This window comes from Sarcophilus harrisii, chromosome 1 (assembly GCF_902635505.1).
Source record: "Sarcophilus harrisii chromosome 1, mSarHar1.11, whole genome shotgun sequence".
Taxonomy (NCBI): Eukaryota; Metazoa; Chordata; class Mammalia; order Dasyuromorphia; family Dasyuridae; genus Sarcophilus; species Sarcophilus harrisii.
This window is the reverse complement of record NC_045426.1, coordinates 480,476,782-480,493,446: the sequence shown is the minus strand read 5'-3', so window position 1 is coordinate 480,493,446 and position 16,665 is coordinate 480,476,782. Positions and strand designations below refer to the sequence as shown.

Genomic DNA, 16,665 nt, shown 5'->3' with positions numbered 1-16,665 from the left:
TAATAATTCTTTTTTTTTTAATAGCTTTTTATTTACAAGTTATATGCATGGGTAATTTTACAGCATTGACAATTGCCAAACCTTTTGTTCCAATTTTTCCTCTCCTTCCCTCCCACCCCTTCCCCTAGATGGCAGGATGACCAATACATGTTAAATATATTAAAGTATAAATTAAATACAAAATAAGTATACATGACCAAACCGTTATTTTGCTGTACAAAAAGAATTGGACTCTGAAATATTGTACAATTAACCTGTGAAGGAAATCCAAAATGCAGGCATGCAAAAATATAGGGATTGGTGGCAATAATAATTCATAAAGATCCCACATCCTCTATCAGTTACATTTTTCTGTTGGCATCTGAAGTTGCAACTCAAGGGAGGCAGCATGGTATAAAAAGAAGCCTACCTGAAGCTAGAGGACCTAGATTCAAATTATACCTGTCTTTGGGCATTGTCTTAACACTGCTCTGACTTGTTTTTATCATATGTAAAATAAAGGGCCTGAACTAGAAGGTGGGTGTGATTTTCTAGCTGTGTAAGTTTTTTGGTCCTCTTTTCTTATTACTTCAAATACATAGTTGCCTACGTATTTACTATGTAGACAGAGCACTTGATCTGGAGTCTTGGCCTCAGGTACCATTTATGTGGCACTGAGCAAGTTACTTAATTCTGTTTGACTCAGTTTCCTCATTTGGAAGATGAGGATATGAAAAATCCTTACTCTGAATTGCTGTGAAGACCAAGTCAAGACAAGAACTGTCAAGTTCTTAGCTCAGTACATAACTCATAGTAAGCATGATATAAATGTTTTATTATTATTTTCATCATCATGATTGACTAGTCTGGCACAAGAATTCAGCAAGAGTGACAATCAGGGCAGACTATCAAAGACCTTTATTTTCTTTACTTTCACTATTTCTGTGATTCTTAGAATTGAGGTACATTTCCATTCCTGAGAGATTATTCAAATCCTTGGCTTGAATTAGCCCTCATATATGCAATTGTGGAAACTACTTATTAACTAGTATAGTAAGATATCCTCATTTGGTGTCCCTTCTTCCTTTCCCTTATTCCTGATACATATGCTTTTGGGGGCATATGCCCCAGAGAACCTCTTTTCCTATTGTGAGAGGAACAGGAGTGATTCTGTGCAGATTTTGAAAGATCTCCAACCGGAAATAAAATTTTCAGTGTAAACATTCATGCTTCAGAAATCACCACATATTCTAAATCAGGACTTGATTTTGTTGTTGTTGTTGAATTTCTAGATTTAAAAAAATTATAGAGAAGATTATCATGTGAATTAAACTTAAAAATTTCACCCTCCTTCGTCCCCCTTAAACCCTGAAATTTGGTTGTTAAATGTTTATCAGCACATCCTTGAATCTATATCATTCTGTCTGGTTTCCTTGGAAGAGTTTGAAATTATATTTGAAATTATGTAATAGTGTTTAATTCTTTGAATATTCCTATTTCTCAGTTTCCCCTCTGACCAATGTGACTAGACCTGGAGCCATGTAAAATCAGAGTGTTTTGCTATTGCAAATGTGTGTGTGTGTGTGTTACACATTTGTAGCCAGTTAAACTAATATTTTATTTAGCATAAAATTAATTAACTAATTTTCTAGGCCCTAACCTTATAGGTTGTAGGAAATGAAAAAAATCCTGAGTTTATGATGACTTTATATATTAGTATTAAGTACATTTACTTAGGAAACTTCTCTAAGAGAGAAGGGGCCAGGGAGACTTGTAGCCAGGGCCTAATAGTCTCAAGTCTTTTCTCTGTTTTCTCCCAGGTTCCTGTTTCTTTATGTATTTCAACAGCAACTCTGTGAAAGAGGGGGGAAAGGCAATCCTGGAAAGTCGATTATTTTATCCCAAGAGAAACTTTCAGTGTTTACAATTTTATTATTATAACAGTGGGAATAAAGATGACAAGCTCAAGATCTATGTCAGAGAATATTTTACAGCCCATTCTAACATGTTTCTTACTTTGGTGGATGAAGTAAAAGGTATGAGATTTTATTTCTAGGGAAATTAAGTTTGACTTTGATTCAAGATCTTCTGTAGGTTTTTGTTTCCTTATTCCTAACATGTCAGAGGATTTCTTCCTTTACAACATTATGCTTTTCCCTCCCTAGAGGATATAATGTATGATGGTCTCCATAACATATGGTCATAGTGCAATAACAAGGAAGGATTCGTTTTATGAGGATCACAAGAAAATGTTTTTTTGATAATTAGGGAAGAAAAAACATAGATTGAACTGCCTTGGGGGGAGGGTGCTAAGAATAAGTGCCTTATCACTGATGATCTTGAAGCAAATACTGAATGATTGCTTTTGGGGATGTTGCAGATAGAATTAATGATTTAGAAAAAGGCTAGGCTAAAAGACTCCTTATCTCCTTCATTTTAAATTTACAATTTTATATTGGGATAGCTACTTCTATGTACACAGAGAGGTAGAGTAGTAGATAGAACACTGAAGCTGGAGATGAGTTCAAATTGACCTACATATGCCTTAATTTTTTCCAGCTATAAAATGGGGACAATAACATTTACCTCCCAGAGAACATAGTAAATGCTTAATAAAGGCTTGTTCCTCTTTTCCTTATTCCAATAAATTAAATATATTGCCCAGACAGCTAGACATTAAGGAGAATTATTAGGGGGCAAGATCTTGGGAAGCAATTTTTATAAGGATTTGTAGCAATCTGTGTATTGTCACTGAGGTACTGATACTAAATCTTCTTTCAAGGAACTCATACATCAATAGGATTTTTGAGTTAGTAGCATCTTAAGAGTTCTTAAATCCAAAATATAAACAGAATGTTTAGGACATGATAGGATGCTAAAAAGGAATTCTGCTCTATCACTAGCTTTTGAAAATAATGCTGCAGAAAGATAAAGAAAATATCATGGTAAGCAGATAGTGTGATGGATTAGGGATCTGAGAAATTGAACTTAAATTAAGTCACTTAACCCCTGTGAGCTTTAACTTTCTCATCTATAAAATGAGGGAAATGCCTATAGAGTCCCTTGTATTTTTTTTTTTTTTTTTTTTTTTTTTTTTTTTTTTAGTGAGTCCCTTGTATTTCTAACTCTATGTCAGTACATTCCTGTAAAACAAGCTTTGATGTGAATATCAGACAGAGGTAAGTACAAGATTAAGAGGGCCATTGTTCTCATTGTGTTATTTTCAAAGACCCGAGTTCAAATGCAATCCCAGATATTTATAAACTATCTGACTCTGGTCTAAGTATCTAAGTTCCGTCTGCCTCAGTTAATAATTACATCTATCTACCTCCTAGGGAACATGAAAGATGCTTATTAAATGCCTGTTCTCCCTTTTCCTGTACTTCTCCAAATATCATATCATTGGGGAAAGCTTCTAGGAAGTGAGATTTCAGGAACTAATCTTCTAAAGGATTAGTAGAATTCTGCATATTATCAATGGGAAATGAGTAACAAATTTCTGTGTTGTTGGAAGGATCAAATGAACTATTTGTCAAGTGCTTTGCTAAACTTAAAGCACTATTTAAGTTCTATTAGCAGTATTGATTTTTACATTTTTGTGAACAGGAAATATGTACAACTGAATTGAAAATAACTATTTACTCAGCCCTTTAAACCTGAAAAAACATAAGCAATTTCATAGGTTATTAGAAATGTGCTTAAGTATTTTTTCAGGTCATATGATCTGGCATGAATATTGGAAAGTAAAATGTTTGAATTGGATATGGGGTAAAACCATAACATATTGATTTATTTAGTCTTGGAGGCTATGATCTACTCTCGTTCATTAGTACATAATTCAGTAATTGACTAAAAAGTTAACATTTCTCTTCTACTTACAGATGCACCCCTTGGGAGCTGGCAACTCCATTATGTATCATTGGCAGTTACCAACAAATTCAGGATAGTATTTGAAGGAACTCGAGGTACTGGTACTTCAGCTGGTGGTCTCTCCATCGATGACATTAATCTTTCTGAAACCAAGTGCCCTCATCATATCTGGAGAATAAACAATTTCACACAAATCCTTAGTTCAAGGGAAGTCATCAATAGCCCTCCATTTTATTCTCATTCAGGCTATGCCTTTCAGGTTCAGTTAGATGTAAGAAATCAAACTAATGTAGGGATATATTTCTTCCTGATCTCTGGAGCCAATGATGAAGAATTAGCGTGGCCATGTCCATGGCATCAAGCTACAATGACACTATTGGACCAAAATCCTGATATTCGTCGGAGCATGTCCAATGAGAGGAGTATAACGACAGATCCATTGAAGACAATTGGTTTGTAATTTTTTTCCTTTATTGCTAACACAATATATCAATTTCATTGGGATGGTGGATAGGGAGGGAAAAGAAGAGAAGAAAAGAAAAGGGGAAGAAAATGTTACTACATTGCTGATCAGTTAATAGGGACCACCAATAGAGTTAGTACAAGATTCCAGAGTCTTTGGAGGGAAGGGTACATGTGAGGGAGTAAGAATAGAAATGGAAGGTTGAGATTGAGTTGGAGGGAACAATTATCCTTTGAATCAATTCATACTTCTCATGTGGCCACATTTCTCATTTTACATTTATCTACTGGAGTTTTTACTGCCCATCATTCTTTTTTTTATTTTTTATTTTTTATTTATTTTATTATTATTAAAGCTTTTCATTAACAATATGCATGAACATTTTTCTTTTAAAAATTGTTAAAGCTTTTTATTTACTTTTTTTTTTATTTAATAGCCTTTTATTTACAGGTTATATGCATGGGTAACTTTAAGCATTAACAATTGCCAAACCTCTTGTTCCAATTTTTCACCTCTTACCCCCCCCCCCCCCCTCCCCCAGATGGCAGGATGACCAGTAGATGTTAAATATATTAAAGTATAAATTAGATACACAATAAGTATACATGACCAAAACGTTATTTTGCTGTACAAAAAGAATCAGACTCTGAAATATTATACAATTAGCTTGTGAAGGAAATCAAAAATGCAGGTGGGCGTAAATATAGGGATTGGGAATTCAATGTAATGGTTTTTAGTCATCTCCCAGAGTTCTTTCTCTGGGCGTAGCTGGTTCAGTTCATTACTGCTCCATTGGAAATGATTTGGTTGATCTCGTTGCTGAGGATGGCCAGGTCCATCAGAACTGGTCATCATATAGTATTGTTGTTGAAGTATATAACGATATCTTGGCCCTGCTGGTTTCACTCAGCATCAGTTCGTGTAAGTCTCTCCAGGCCTTTCTGAAATCATCCTGTTGGTCATTTCTTACAGAACAATAATATTCCATAATCTTCATATACCACAATTTATTCAGCCATTCTCCAACTGATGACTGCCCATCATTCTTAACGCTCACCTCCCCACAATGGTTCTATTCCTTGGTCACTTAATTTTCCTGTTTATTCCTGGTGTGAATTAACTACCCTGGTAACAGGAAGGTTGGATATGACAGTTTTATAATTCAGTTCTTCAATAGAAGAGAACTGTCTTTATTATTTTTTAATACAAGGTACCAAAATTGTTTTTTATATTATTTTTAAAATTTAAAAATACTATTTATTTTTTAACATTCATTTAATCATTTTTTGAATTCTGAATTCTCTCCATTCCTCCCACCTCTGCCAGGTGATATCAATTATACATGTGAGATCATGAAAAAGCAAAAAAAAAAAAAAAGAAAAAGTAGAAAAAAATTATGCTTCATCTATATTCAGATTTTATTAGTTCTTTCACTAGGAGATAATATTTTTCATTTTAACTCTAGAATTTTCTTGAATTGTTGGGAAGCCATTCACAGTTGATCATTGTATAATATTGCTATTGCTGTATACCATATACCTTGTCCTGCTTACTTCACTTTGCATCATCTTCTGAGATTTATTTGAAACCATTCTGCTTATCATTTCTCATAATGCTCCATCACAATCATGTGCCACAATTTATTTGGCTGTTCCCCAAGTGATGTACATCCCCTTAATTTCCAATTCTTTGCCAACACAAAATTACCTGCTATAAGTATACACACACATACATGTAATATAGATGCATACATATATACATATATGGACATTGTGTATGTGTGTTTTTATATGTGTGTATATATATGGGTTTTATGTATATCTGTGTGTATATGTGTATATATATATATGGGTTTTATGTATATCTGTATGTATATGTGTGTGTGTATGTATATATATATATATATATATATGTATGTATATGTGTATATAGGTTCTATCTTTAGAAATACCTAAAAGGGAATGAAAATGTCTTCCATGAAGTCAGTATTGATTCTTTTACTAGTTCCTCAACCTATTTGGAGTGATACTAGGTAACTAAAAGAACATACTGGAGTCAGAACATATGACATAATGAAAATAGTACTCTCTGTGTGATCTTGAGCAAATTACATTCTATCTTTCTCCAGTTAAACCATCACCTTAACCTAGAGAACAGGGCAGTTCTATCTACTTTGTATTCCTCTAGGATAAGATAAGAAGCTGCTCACATCTGGCAGAGAAAGTATCACACACTAGAAGCACCATTTAGTTTCTTCATAACTTTATACTTACACTATTGTACCACTGTTATGTTTTTCTAACCTCATATAAACAAGACCTTACTGGGCATGACTTAGACATACAAATTGCTTTTTCAGATAGTGATATTGAAAACTTTTTTTGGGACAAGCCTTCCAAAGTAGGAGTGACGACAACTTTCCCTAACGGAACATCATATAGCAGAAGTTTGGCATTTGGAACCAGTACCTACATAACCCACAAATGGCTACAAAAAAGAGATTTTATCAAAGGAGATACTGTTTACATCCTTTTGACAGTGGAAGGTATGTCAATACAAGAAGGCTCTGAGAATGGTTTTTTTAATGTGGCAGTAGGTGACTTTCTCTTTAGTTGCTGTGTTCCTTTTTCAGGTGTAAGAGCATCTGTAAAGCATCAAAACATGTTTCATTTTTCAATTTAAATAGTTCTTATGTTTTATTAATTAGATTAAGTATTAAATTAATTAATTAATTGGATTACACATACCTTGTGAAAAGTAATAGGGCAGGGATGATAGAGAGCTAGTATCAGATTCAAGAAGGCCTGCTTCAAATCTTGCTTCCTATTCATATTGATGAATGTTTTGGTGTAAATCTATAATTTTATTACTATACAGACCTCACAGTGAGGAAATTCCTTCTGCAATTACTTGACAACTATTCTTTAATTTATCAACTTGGTAAGATCTCTGTGTACAGACAGGTTAGGGACTTTGCGCAGGATCATGTGGCCAGTATGAGTAAGAAATAGGACTTGGTAGGAAGTCAAGACACAGGTGTTTTCTAGTTGGTTAATAAGAGCAGCTATAATGTGTTAATTCTGCCAGTTTCCTCCACTTTGAAGCCTCCTGAAATATATATCAGGTCTTTTTGCATTGGAACATCCATGTCTACTACAATATCCCCATCAAATGTTCATCCACTTATCCTTGAAGACCTCAGGAACTGGGAACTTAGCAGCTAATGCCTCTCCTTTCTTTCTACTTTGTTTATATCTTCCATGTACCTATTTAATGTTGTCTATTTCCTTAGGACAGATACTCCTTAAAGGCAGGGACAGGTTATTTTTTCCTTTCTTGTTAGCACCATGGCTAGCACAAATGAAGTGCTTAATATTAACCAATTATTATTGACTCAGCCTTAATTTCTTTTTTTTTAAATTATAGCTTTTTATTTACAAGTTATATGCATGGGTAATTTTTCAGCATTGACAATTGCAAAACCTTTTGTTCCAACTTTTCCCCTCTTTCCCCCCACCCCCTCCCCTAGATGGCAGGTTGACCAATACATGTTAAATATGTTGAAGTATAAATTAAATACAATATAAGTATATATGTCCAAACAGTTATTTTGCTGTACAAAAAGAATCGGACTCTGAAAGTGTGTACTGTTAGCCTGCGACAGAAATCAAAAATGCAGGCAGGCAAAAATAGAGGGATTGGGAATTCTATGTAGTGGGTCATAGTCATCTCCCAGAGTTCTTACCCTGGGTGTAGCTGCTGCAATTCATTACTGCTCTAATTCAGCCTTAATTTCTACAGGACTCTTAATGTTCTGCCATACCCATAATTCTAGAACTTAAGACCCCATGGTTTTTAAAACAAAAACCAACCTTTATTTGTGTATTCTTTTCTCCTTTAGATATATCACGTCTCTTTTTCACTGAGCCATTACCTGGGGAGTTTCCAAGGCCTACATCAAAACCTAACATAAGTCTCTGTGCAAAATTCGTCTGTGAGAATGATGGCATCTGTGTTATCCACAATAACAAAACAGAATGCAGGTAAGAAGATAGCTTAATATCTCCATGCATACTTTGCGCTGTTTGGTTTGTTTATGAAGTGTTTTCAGCTATAAAAAAGAGGTTTGAAATTGATGAAAAACATCCCTTCTATAACTTTGAAAATGCTATTGATAAAATATTCATAGAATCTTATGTCCATAGATTTAGAACTGGATAGACATGTCAGATTCAATATATCCAAATAGAGAACTCATGATCTTTTCCCATAACCCTTTCCTCTTCCCAGCTTCTATTATATTGTTGAGGGCACTATCATCTTCCCAGCCACCTATGCTGTAAACCACATTGTTAGTCTTGACTCCTAACTTGTACCCACCTCAGATAGTCAGTCAATCTATTGCTAAGTAATTTTTTTTGTTTATGCACAATATCTTTCACAAACATCCCCTTTTCCTCACTCATAAGCTCACCACCATGATAAAGACCCTCATCACTTCACACATGAGTTATTGCAATAGCTTGGTCTTCAAGCTCTTTCTGTGTCATCTCTTCATCTTCTGTTATATGTTCTAGTCGGTTGCCAAAATACTCTTCCTAAAGCTCAGTTTTAACTCCTTCACTTCTGTTCCCAGAAACTCCAGGGGCTCCCTATTACCTTCAGGAGCAAATATACAATGCTTTTCTTATGTTTCCAGGCTTCTCATGCTTGATTTCTCTTTACACTCTGTGTTATAGTGACACTGGGATTTTTACTGATCCTCACATACAACCCTATATCTCCTACCTCCCTGCCTTTTTCCTGAAGTTCCTTATTCCTGGAATACTTTCCTTCCTTGCCTCTGCTTCTTGGCTTCTCTGGTTTCCTTAACACTCAGCCTAAATCTCTTGAACCTTTTGCAAGAGACTTTTCCTGGTCCACTCCCTCCTTCCTATCCTCTCTCCCATATTGCTAATACCTTCCTTATAAAAAATTACCTCTCATATATATATATATATACATATATATATGCATCTTGTATATATACAGTTGTTTATATGTGTCTACCTTCCTCAAATGTGAGTTCCTTGAGAAGAGAGACCATATTTTCTCTAGGACTTAATACACTACTTAGCATATAGTAAAGTGATTGATAAATACTTGTTGATGAACTGAATATATCTATTCCTGTGAGAAAGAACACTTTTTTCTAACTCAAAGAAATTCAAAATTTGCCTTTAAAATGTGGAAAAATGATGGGAATAAAAATATGTTTATTGATATTTCAAAATAATGCAGGAATGAATCAATAGGGCAGAGTAATATGATAGGAATATTAGGAAAGGTTTCATGCAGAAGTTAATGACTGAGCTGCATCTTATAGGAAAAGGGGGACTTTGTGAGGTGAAATTTTATGGAGATGGACAGTGAAAGGAAGAAAGAAAGCCACAGGAGTGGGAAATAAAGCATTGTGAGTGATAAACAGAGTGAAGATAGTTTGGCTGGCTCTCACAGTGAAAGAGGGAAAATATCATACAAAGGAGTCAGCAAGATAGGTTGAGGTCAGATTGTATAGGATTTTAAAAACTAAACAGTAGAGTTTATAATGTATACTAGAAACACTAGGCAATCATTGGAATTAAATAAGCATGAGAATCCCATGGTCTAAAATTAAGAAAATTAATTTGTCAGTAGTGAATAGGACATATTGGAGAGGTGAGAGAAGTGAGACTACTTAGGGAGACCAATTAGGAGACTGTTGAATATCAAGTTCTAACTCTGAGACTTATTGGCTATGTGAGCACTTCAGTTCCTGTTTCCTGGACCTCAATTTCCACTTCTAAGAATTGAGGGGGTTGGACTGGATTATTTCAAAATTCCTTTTAGCTACATTCTATTATTCTATTCACACAACAAGCTTTTCAGGCACCCTATACTGTGTTTCATTGAAGAGAAACAATCACAGCTGTATGACATACATACCTAATGTGTGTTGGGCATGAGGTGCTGTTTTAAGCTTTGCAGTTTTTCTAACATTAGCCAGAGAGGAATTTCATTCTCCCCAATTCACTGAATCTCTATGGTTTCCATAACAGGTCTCATGCTATGGAACCTATGGATTCAGATTTATTCAATACTTTCCCTATTATTGGCAACTATGGCATCCAATAAATTGCTGCATCTTTTCTAAAGTTAGTGGAGGAATGATACATGGCTTTCTCTCTCTTCTATAGATGTATCTGGAGCTTCCAATACTCTTATCAGAAATTATACAATTCAATATTTTAAACTCAACAAATATACTTTTTCCAGTGGTCTTGCTCTCTTTTATTTTTACATATGCAATTATGTGAAACATTTCAATATTAGTTAATTAGTACAAGAAGACAAAAAAAAAAAGAAACAAAATGAAAAATAGCATGCTTTAGTCTGTGTTCAATCAATATCAGTTCTTTTTATGGAGGTAGATTAGTATGCTCCATCATTAGTTGTTTGGAATTATCTTGTATCACTGTATTGCTGAGAATAGGTAAGTCATTCACAAAGAGCTCTTTCTTCACTCCATCATCTTAGTACTGGAAGTTCTTGAGCATTCTTTCTTGCTATGGAGTGGTTGACACCTTTTTGAAAATGGCCAGACTGAATATTAATGAAATAGCTCTTTAAGCATGTTTTGCTATAATATTTTGTAATTTTTTTATTTTGTAGATGTCAATCAGGTAAAGACTGGTGGTACAGAGGAGAAAAATGTGAGACTATGGGCTCCACCAAGAACACCATATTTATCACAGTTTTGTTTGCTACGGGAATATTTATTTCTATGCTAATAGTGACTCTTCTGAGTGTCCGTCGTGTTAAGAAGAAATACAGAAAAAGGAGTAAAGCCAATACCTTACAAAATGTAAGTATGCAATAAGGTAACTGAATTAAAACCAGAAAAGGAAACCATACTCTTATAGTAACAAATCTTGGTCTCAGAGAAGATATAACAAAACATGCTCCCTTCTTCTGGGCAGGAAAGCATGGTTCTATGGGAACAAAAAAAGTCCACATGTCCATTATATATATTATTTGTTTTTGTTTGATTGATTATATGTTTTATAAGAAGAACTTAAGTTCTGGAGAGACAGAGATAAATCCAAAAATGATATAAAAATGAGTCATCAATTAAACTTATTTTTAAAAAGATAGAGGCTATAAGTACTACACATAATAGATAAACGTGAGGTCCTAGCCTCTCAGATTTATTTTTCTTTTATGTGTAAGACATTATGACAGATGGTATTATTATCCTCGTTTTACAAAAAAGGAAACAGAGTTAAGTTAAATGACTTGGCACATAGGTAATAAGTGCTAAAGCAGGATTTGAACTCAAATATTCCTCATTCCAGGCTCAGTATTCTATCCTGTGTACTACCAAGTTGCCTTTTAAGGTCATTTAAGACCTTTTCCTATAATAGAACAAGTGTCACAGGTAAGATTGGAATGTAGGTCTTTCTGGCTTCAAATCCAGCACTCTATATTATATAAATATGTTTAGTTTAGACAGTTCTCAGTGTTTGGCCCTCATATGTTGCACAGAACTTTTTTTTTTTTAAAGGAAAAATTTGATTTTGGAACGCTTTCTGTTTTAAATTTATAAATAATTTGGATGTATCTGATCTAGGAATTTGGATATAATATGAAGACATAGTAGAAGGTAGATCATTGATTTTCTATTGATCTTCTTCTTCTGCTGTAGTACTTTTGTATCCCATCCAATTTATGGAAAGGAAAGACGTTGTCATGTCACCATATAGAGAGAGAGAAAACATGCACTTCTTTAACTGGTTTCTCTCTGATCTCCTGCCTGCTGACTTGTACTTTCTTTGAGAAAGGACTCAAGGATGATGATGATGATGATATATTGAGAGGTAGTATGTTTCAGGGGAAAGAGCACTGGGAGAGAATCTGGCTCCATTCAGAGTCTGTCTCTGATTTTTACACCTGTGGGACATCGTTTGGTCCCAATCTCCTTGGGCCTATTGGCTCTTGGGACTAGATGGCTTCTGAGGCACCTTCCAACTTTAGTTGAAGAAATTGGGGGCAGGGAGAGAGAGAATCAGAATAACTAAGGGGATCAGTATAGATCCCCTGCAGCAGATGGCTCCTTAGTTGTCTTTTACACTAAATGGAGAATTAGGAAGTCTGTTAAGAATGTGCCATAGACATAGGGAACAATTTTGCACAAGCACAGGTGCAGATCGAATATTACATTTGAATCATGAAAAGAATTAAGACATCTGATCAATATGGCTGTGATATAGATTTCATTAAGAGGAATAGTCTGAAGTAAAACTAGAAATGTAGTCAGAAGCCAGATTGTGTGATATGTAAAATCTGAAATAACCGAGGAAACAAAATCTTGAACTTCTGAGCATTTAAATTTATTAAGCAAAGCATGCCAATGGTATAACAAATTGAGACAAAACCCCCTTAGCTAGTACAAGACCCCGAATACAGAAGAGACAAATCTTGGTGCATTCAAAGAAAACAATTAATTGGATATAAATCAGAATGCAATATTAAATAACTTTATTTCCAATTGGAAGAAAGATTAGGAACTTTCTGATTTTGGAGGGGAATGAGATAGTTTCAGAAGAAGAGCAAGCAGACTTTCCCAGATGTGAAACAGCATGTCACTCAATTCCCACAATGAGCAAGCAGATGGAATATACAGGAAAATGAAATTTAGGTATCAGAATGGAATCAGTTTTACAAGATGAAGTCAGCTTTTGTTTACTCAGTTATTTCAGATTTTACATATCACACAATCTGGCTTCTGCTTATATTTCTAGTCTTCAGATTATTCTCCTTAATGAAATCCATGTCACAGCCATACCGAGCTTTTAATTTTTTTCATACATGATTCAAATGTGATATGTGATCTGCACCTTCTGTGCTTGTGCAAAATTGTTCCCTGTATTTATGCAATTCTTACAATTCTCTCAAATATGAAGGGCTTTAAATGCCTGGCATTTTGACTTTTATCCTAAAAGCAGCTGGGAGCCACTGAAAATTTTTAACTGGGAGAAGGCAGCCTGACATGTTCAGTTTTTGTGTTAGCTGTATGAATTAAAAACTGTGTGGAGGACAGAGGACAGATTGAAAGGGAAGAAAAGGAAGGCAAAGAAATTAATTAGGAGGCCATTGCAAGAATCCAGGTGAAAGGTGGCTAAATGATGTAGTAGATAGAGGCTTAGACTTGGAATCAGGAACACTTTAATTCAAATATGGCTTCAGTTCTTCTACAAAGAGATCTAACTCAGTTTCAATTGATCAATGATGGGCAGAAGCAGCTACACCCAAAGAAAGAATACTGGGAAATGAATGTAAACTGTTTGCATTTTTGTTTTTCTTCCTGGGTTATTTCTACCTTCTGAATCCAATTCTCCCTGTTCAACAAGAGAACTGTTCGGTTCTGCACACATATATTGTGTCTAGAATATACTGTGATCTATTTAACATGTATAGGACTGCTTGCCGTCTGGGGGAGGGGGTGGAGGGAGGGAGAGGAAAATTGGAACAGAAGTGAGAGCAAGGGATAATGTTGTAAAAAAATTACCCTGGCATGGTATACCTGGCATGTCAATAAAAAATTATTAAAAAAAAAAACAAAAAAACAAAACCAAATATGGCTTCAGACACTAGCTGTGATTCTGGGCAAGTCCTTTAACCTGTCTGCTCATTTTCCTCATCAGTAAAATGGAAACAATTGCATATAATTTCTAGGATTGTTACAATGACTAAATGAGATAGTATTTGTAAAGTGCAATGCAAACTTTTAAGTTCTTTATAAATGCTAGCTATTATCATTAAGGATGCAAGCACTTGAATTAGATTAGTGGTCACGTGAGAAAAGAATTTAACCATTCAAAAGATCTTTGTGAAGGTAGCTTAAACAAAACATCAATTTATTAGATATATAAGATAATAAAGAGTTAAGAAGGTTCCAAGTCATAGTGACTGGAAGTGTGGACTTTCCCTCAAAAGAAATGAGAAAATTTAGAGCAGGAAAGTTTATGGGAAAGATGATGAGCCCAGTCTAGATATTTGCCAAAAGAAAAGTCCTGATCTTGTCATATATCTGCTTTACAAGCTCCAGTGGTTCCCATTTGCTTCTAGTTTCTAATATAAACTTCTCTATTTGGCCTTTAAAGTGCTTCACAATAATTTTGCTCCAGCTTATCTTTCCAGATTTACCTATTTCTCCCCTTTATACAGACTATAGTCCAGCCAACTGGTCTATTCTCCTCCTCCAAGACATCCCACGTATCTTCTCTCTGCCTTTGCATAGGCTGTCTCACATACCTGAAATGCTCTCTTCCCTCTTTCCCTATCCATTCAACTTCCAAATCCTATTATAATTCTTCCTGTTAAATATTTCTCCTATTTACCTCCTAATCTCCCCTAACACTGCCACCATCCTGGAGCAGAACCTTCCCAGCTCACACATGGACTATTGTAATAACTTTTTGGTTGGTCTTCTTGTATCACTCTCTCCCCACTCCAGCTCTCTGTCAAACTGATCCTCTTGAAGAGCAAGTCTGACTATGTAATTGCAGTCATCATTCAAGAAATTCCAGTGATATCTTATTTGCTCCAAGATCAAATATAAAAGTCTTTGGTTTTCAAAACTCTTGATAACTGGGCTCCTTGTGACTTTTCTCAGCTTATTGTATATCTCTCCCCTCCCAGTAGTCAGGAATCAAAAAATATCTTTTAAAAAATACTAACTCCATCTCCCAAGTCTGTGCATTTTCACTGACTATTCTTTATGCCTGAAACTCTCCTTCTCCATTTCAATCTCTGGTTTTCCCAGCTTCCTTTAAGTTTCCCCTAAAGTCCTATCTTGAATAAATAGCTTTTCCTAATTCCCTTTAAGACTAGTATGTTCTCTCAGAGACCATCATCAATTTTATCTTGAATTTGTTTTATTTGTATATAATTTGCATATTGTTTCTTCTAATTAATTCTTTGAGATAAGGACTATTTTTTTGTCTTTCTTTCTATGATTAATATTGGCACATATTAGGTAGATGACTGATAAGTGCTTCTTGACATAGCTCTTTAAGGTAAGCCAAGTAATAAATGCAATTCATTTTGATCTTCACAATAACTTTTTGAGGAAGGTGATGTTGTTACTTCTATTTTATATATGAGGTAAAAAAGGAGAAAGAGAAAATGATTTTTTTAAAGAGGAGAGAGAATAATTACCCATATTTATGTGGTGCTTTAAGGTTTACAAGGATTTTTTTTTTGCATAATAACCTTGAAAGAGTGGCAATGGAGGTAATAAGAAAACTGAACCTAGAAAGATTGAAACCTATTAATGAAGGAGATTCTGGGGGATGTTTAGTGGGGGATGGTAAGCCAAGATCCAGAACAATTCTGGCAAATTCTGGATATCTATTCTCACCTTAATTAAATTCTTCCCTTCAAGTGAGGGACTATCTTAAATCTTACCTAATGAATCTACTTTCATAGCTATCTCACTGTTTATGGAGGGTAGGAAAGAGGAAGATAATTTAGGTTTGGCCTTAAAGAGATCTGCCAAAAATTTTGCCTATCCTAACATTTCAGAATCTATATAAAGTGTGTCTAACAGCTCAGAACAAATATTTGGATAATCTTTCCTTCCTCAAATTTTCCTAGCACTCTTTATATTTGCTTTTGATATTTGCTCCTTTCATAGTTTTTTTTCTTACATGTTCTATTAGAATCTAAGTTATTTGAGGGTAGAGAAAAGGTGATTCTTTTTTTTTTCATTTTTGTATTAGAAATATAAATACCTATCATATTACTTTGCTTATAACATTTAAGAAATGTTCCTCGAACTCAGTCATTTAAATTTGGTGGATCTGTGAAGCAGTGGTTTTGATAGGATACCACCATGGAATGATTACAGAACACTATTGATGGGGACACCATTTCATTAGAATTCATTCAATTAATAGCTTTCACATTTGTGGAATATGTCATAAATTGTTCTCTCTCCTCTTTGCAGAATCATGTTCCTGAAATCCAGTCTGAAGATATTAGATAGCAATAACAACAATGACAAAAATAATAGGAAAATACAATGCTTCCTCACCATGGATTCATCTAGAAACAAATTTCAGCTGTGACAAATGACTTTTTTGTAACCTATAATTACTTTTTTTCTGCTGAAAAATATTGAAAATAGTGAATGGATTTTTTTTCTTTTTGAACAGTCATTCAATTTCTGTATCATTTTGGTTCTTGTGATATATTTGGAAGAGGTGAGTACTGTCACCTCCCCACATGCTTCCTTTGGCTACAGGTAGTCTATCTCTCTGGCACTTAACGAA

General features: G+C 34.6%; 1 protein-coding gene across 1 annotated transcript in view; it reads left to right on the top strand.

Annotated features, from left to right (window-relative positions):
- The window catches only part of LOC100920356 (meprin A subunit beta-like), a 34,522-nt gene extending 23,239 nt beyond the window's left edge, over positions 1-11,283 (top strand). Inside the window, exons 10-14 of the mRNA XM_031950123.1 lie at positions 1,800-2,015; positions 3,861-4,301; positions 6,672-6,857; positions 8,214-8,355; positions 11,003-11,283. Of these exons, the coding sequence (XP_031805983.1) occupies positions 1,800-2,015; positions 3,861-4,301; positions 6,672-6,857; positions 8,214-8,355; positions 11,003-11,210 (1,193 nt within the window). The 3' untranslated portion in view covers positions 11,211-11,283. The remainder of the gene's footprint in view (positions 1-1,799; positions 2,016-3,860; positions 4,302-6,671; positions 6,858-8,213; positions 8,356-11,002) is intronic.
- Positions 11,284-16,665: the final 5,382 nt, after the last annotated feature.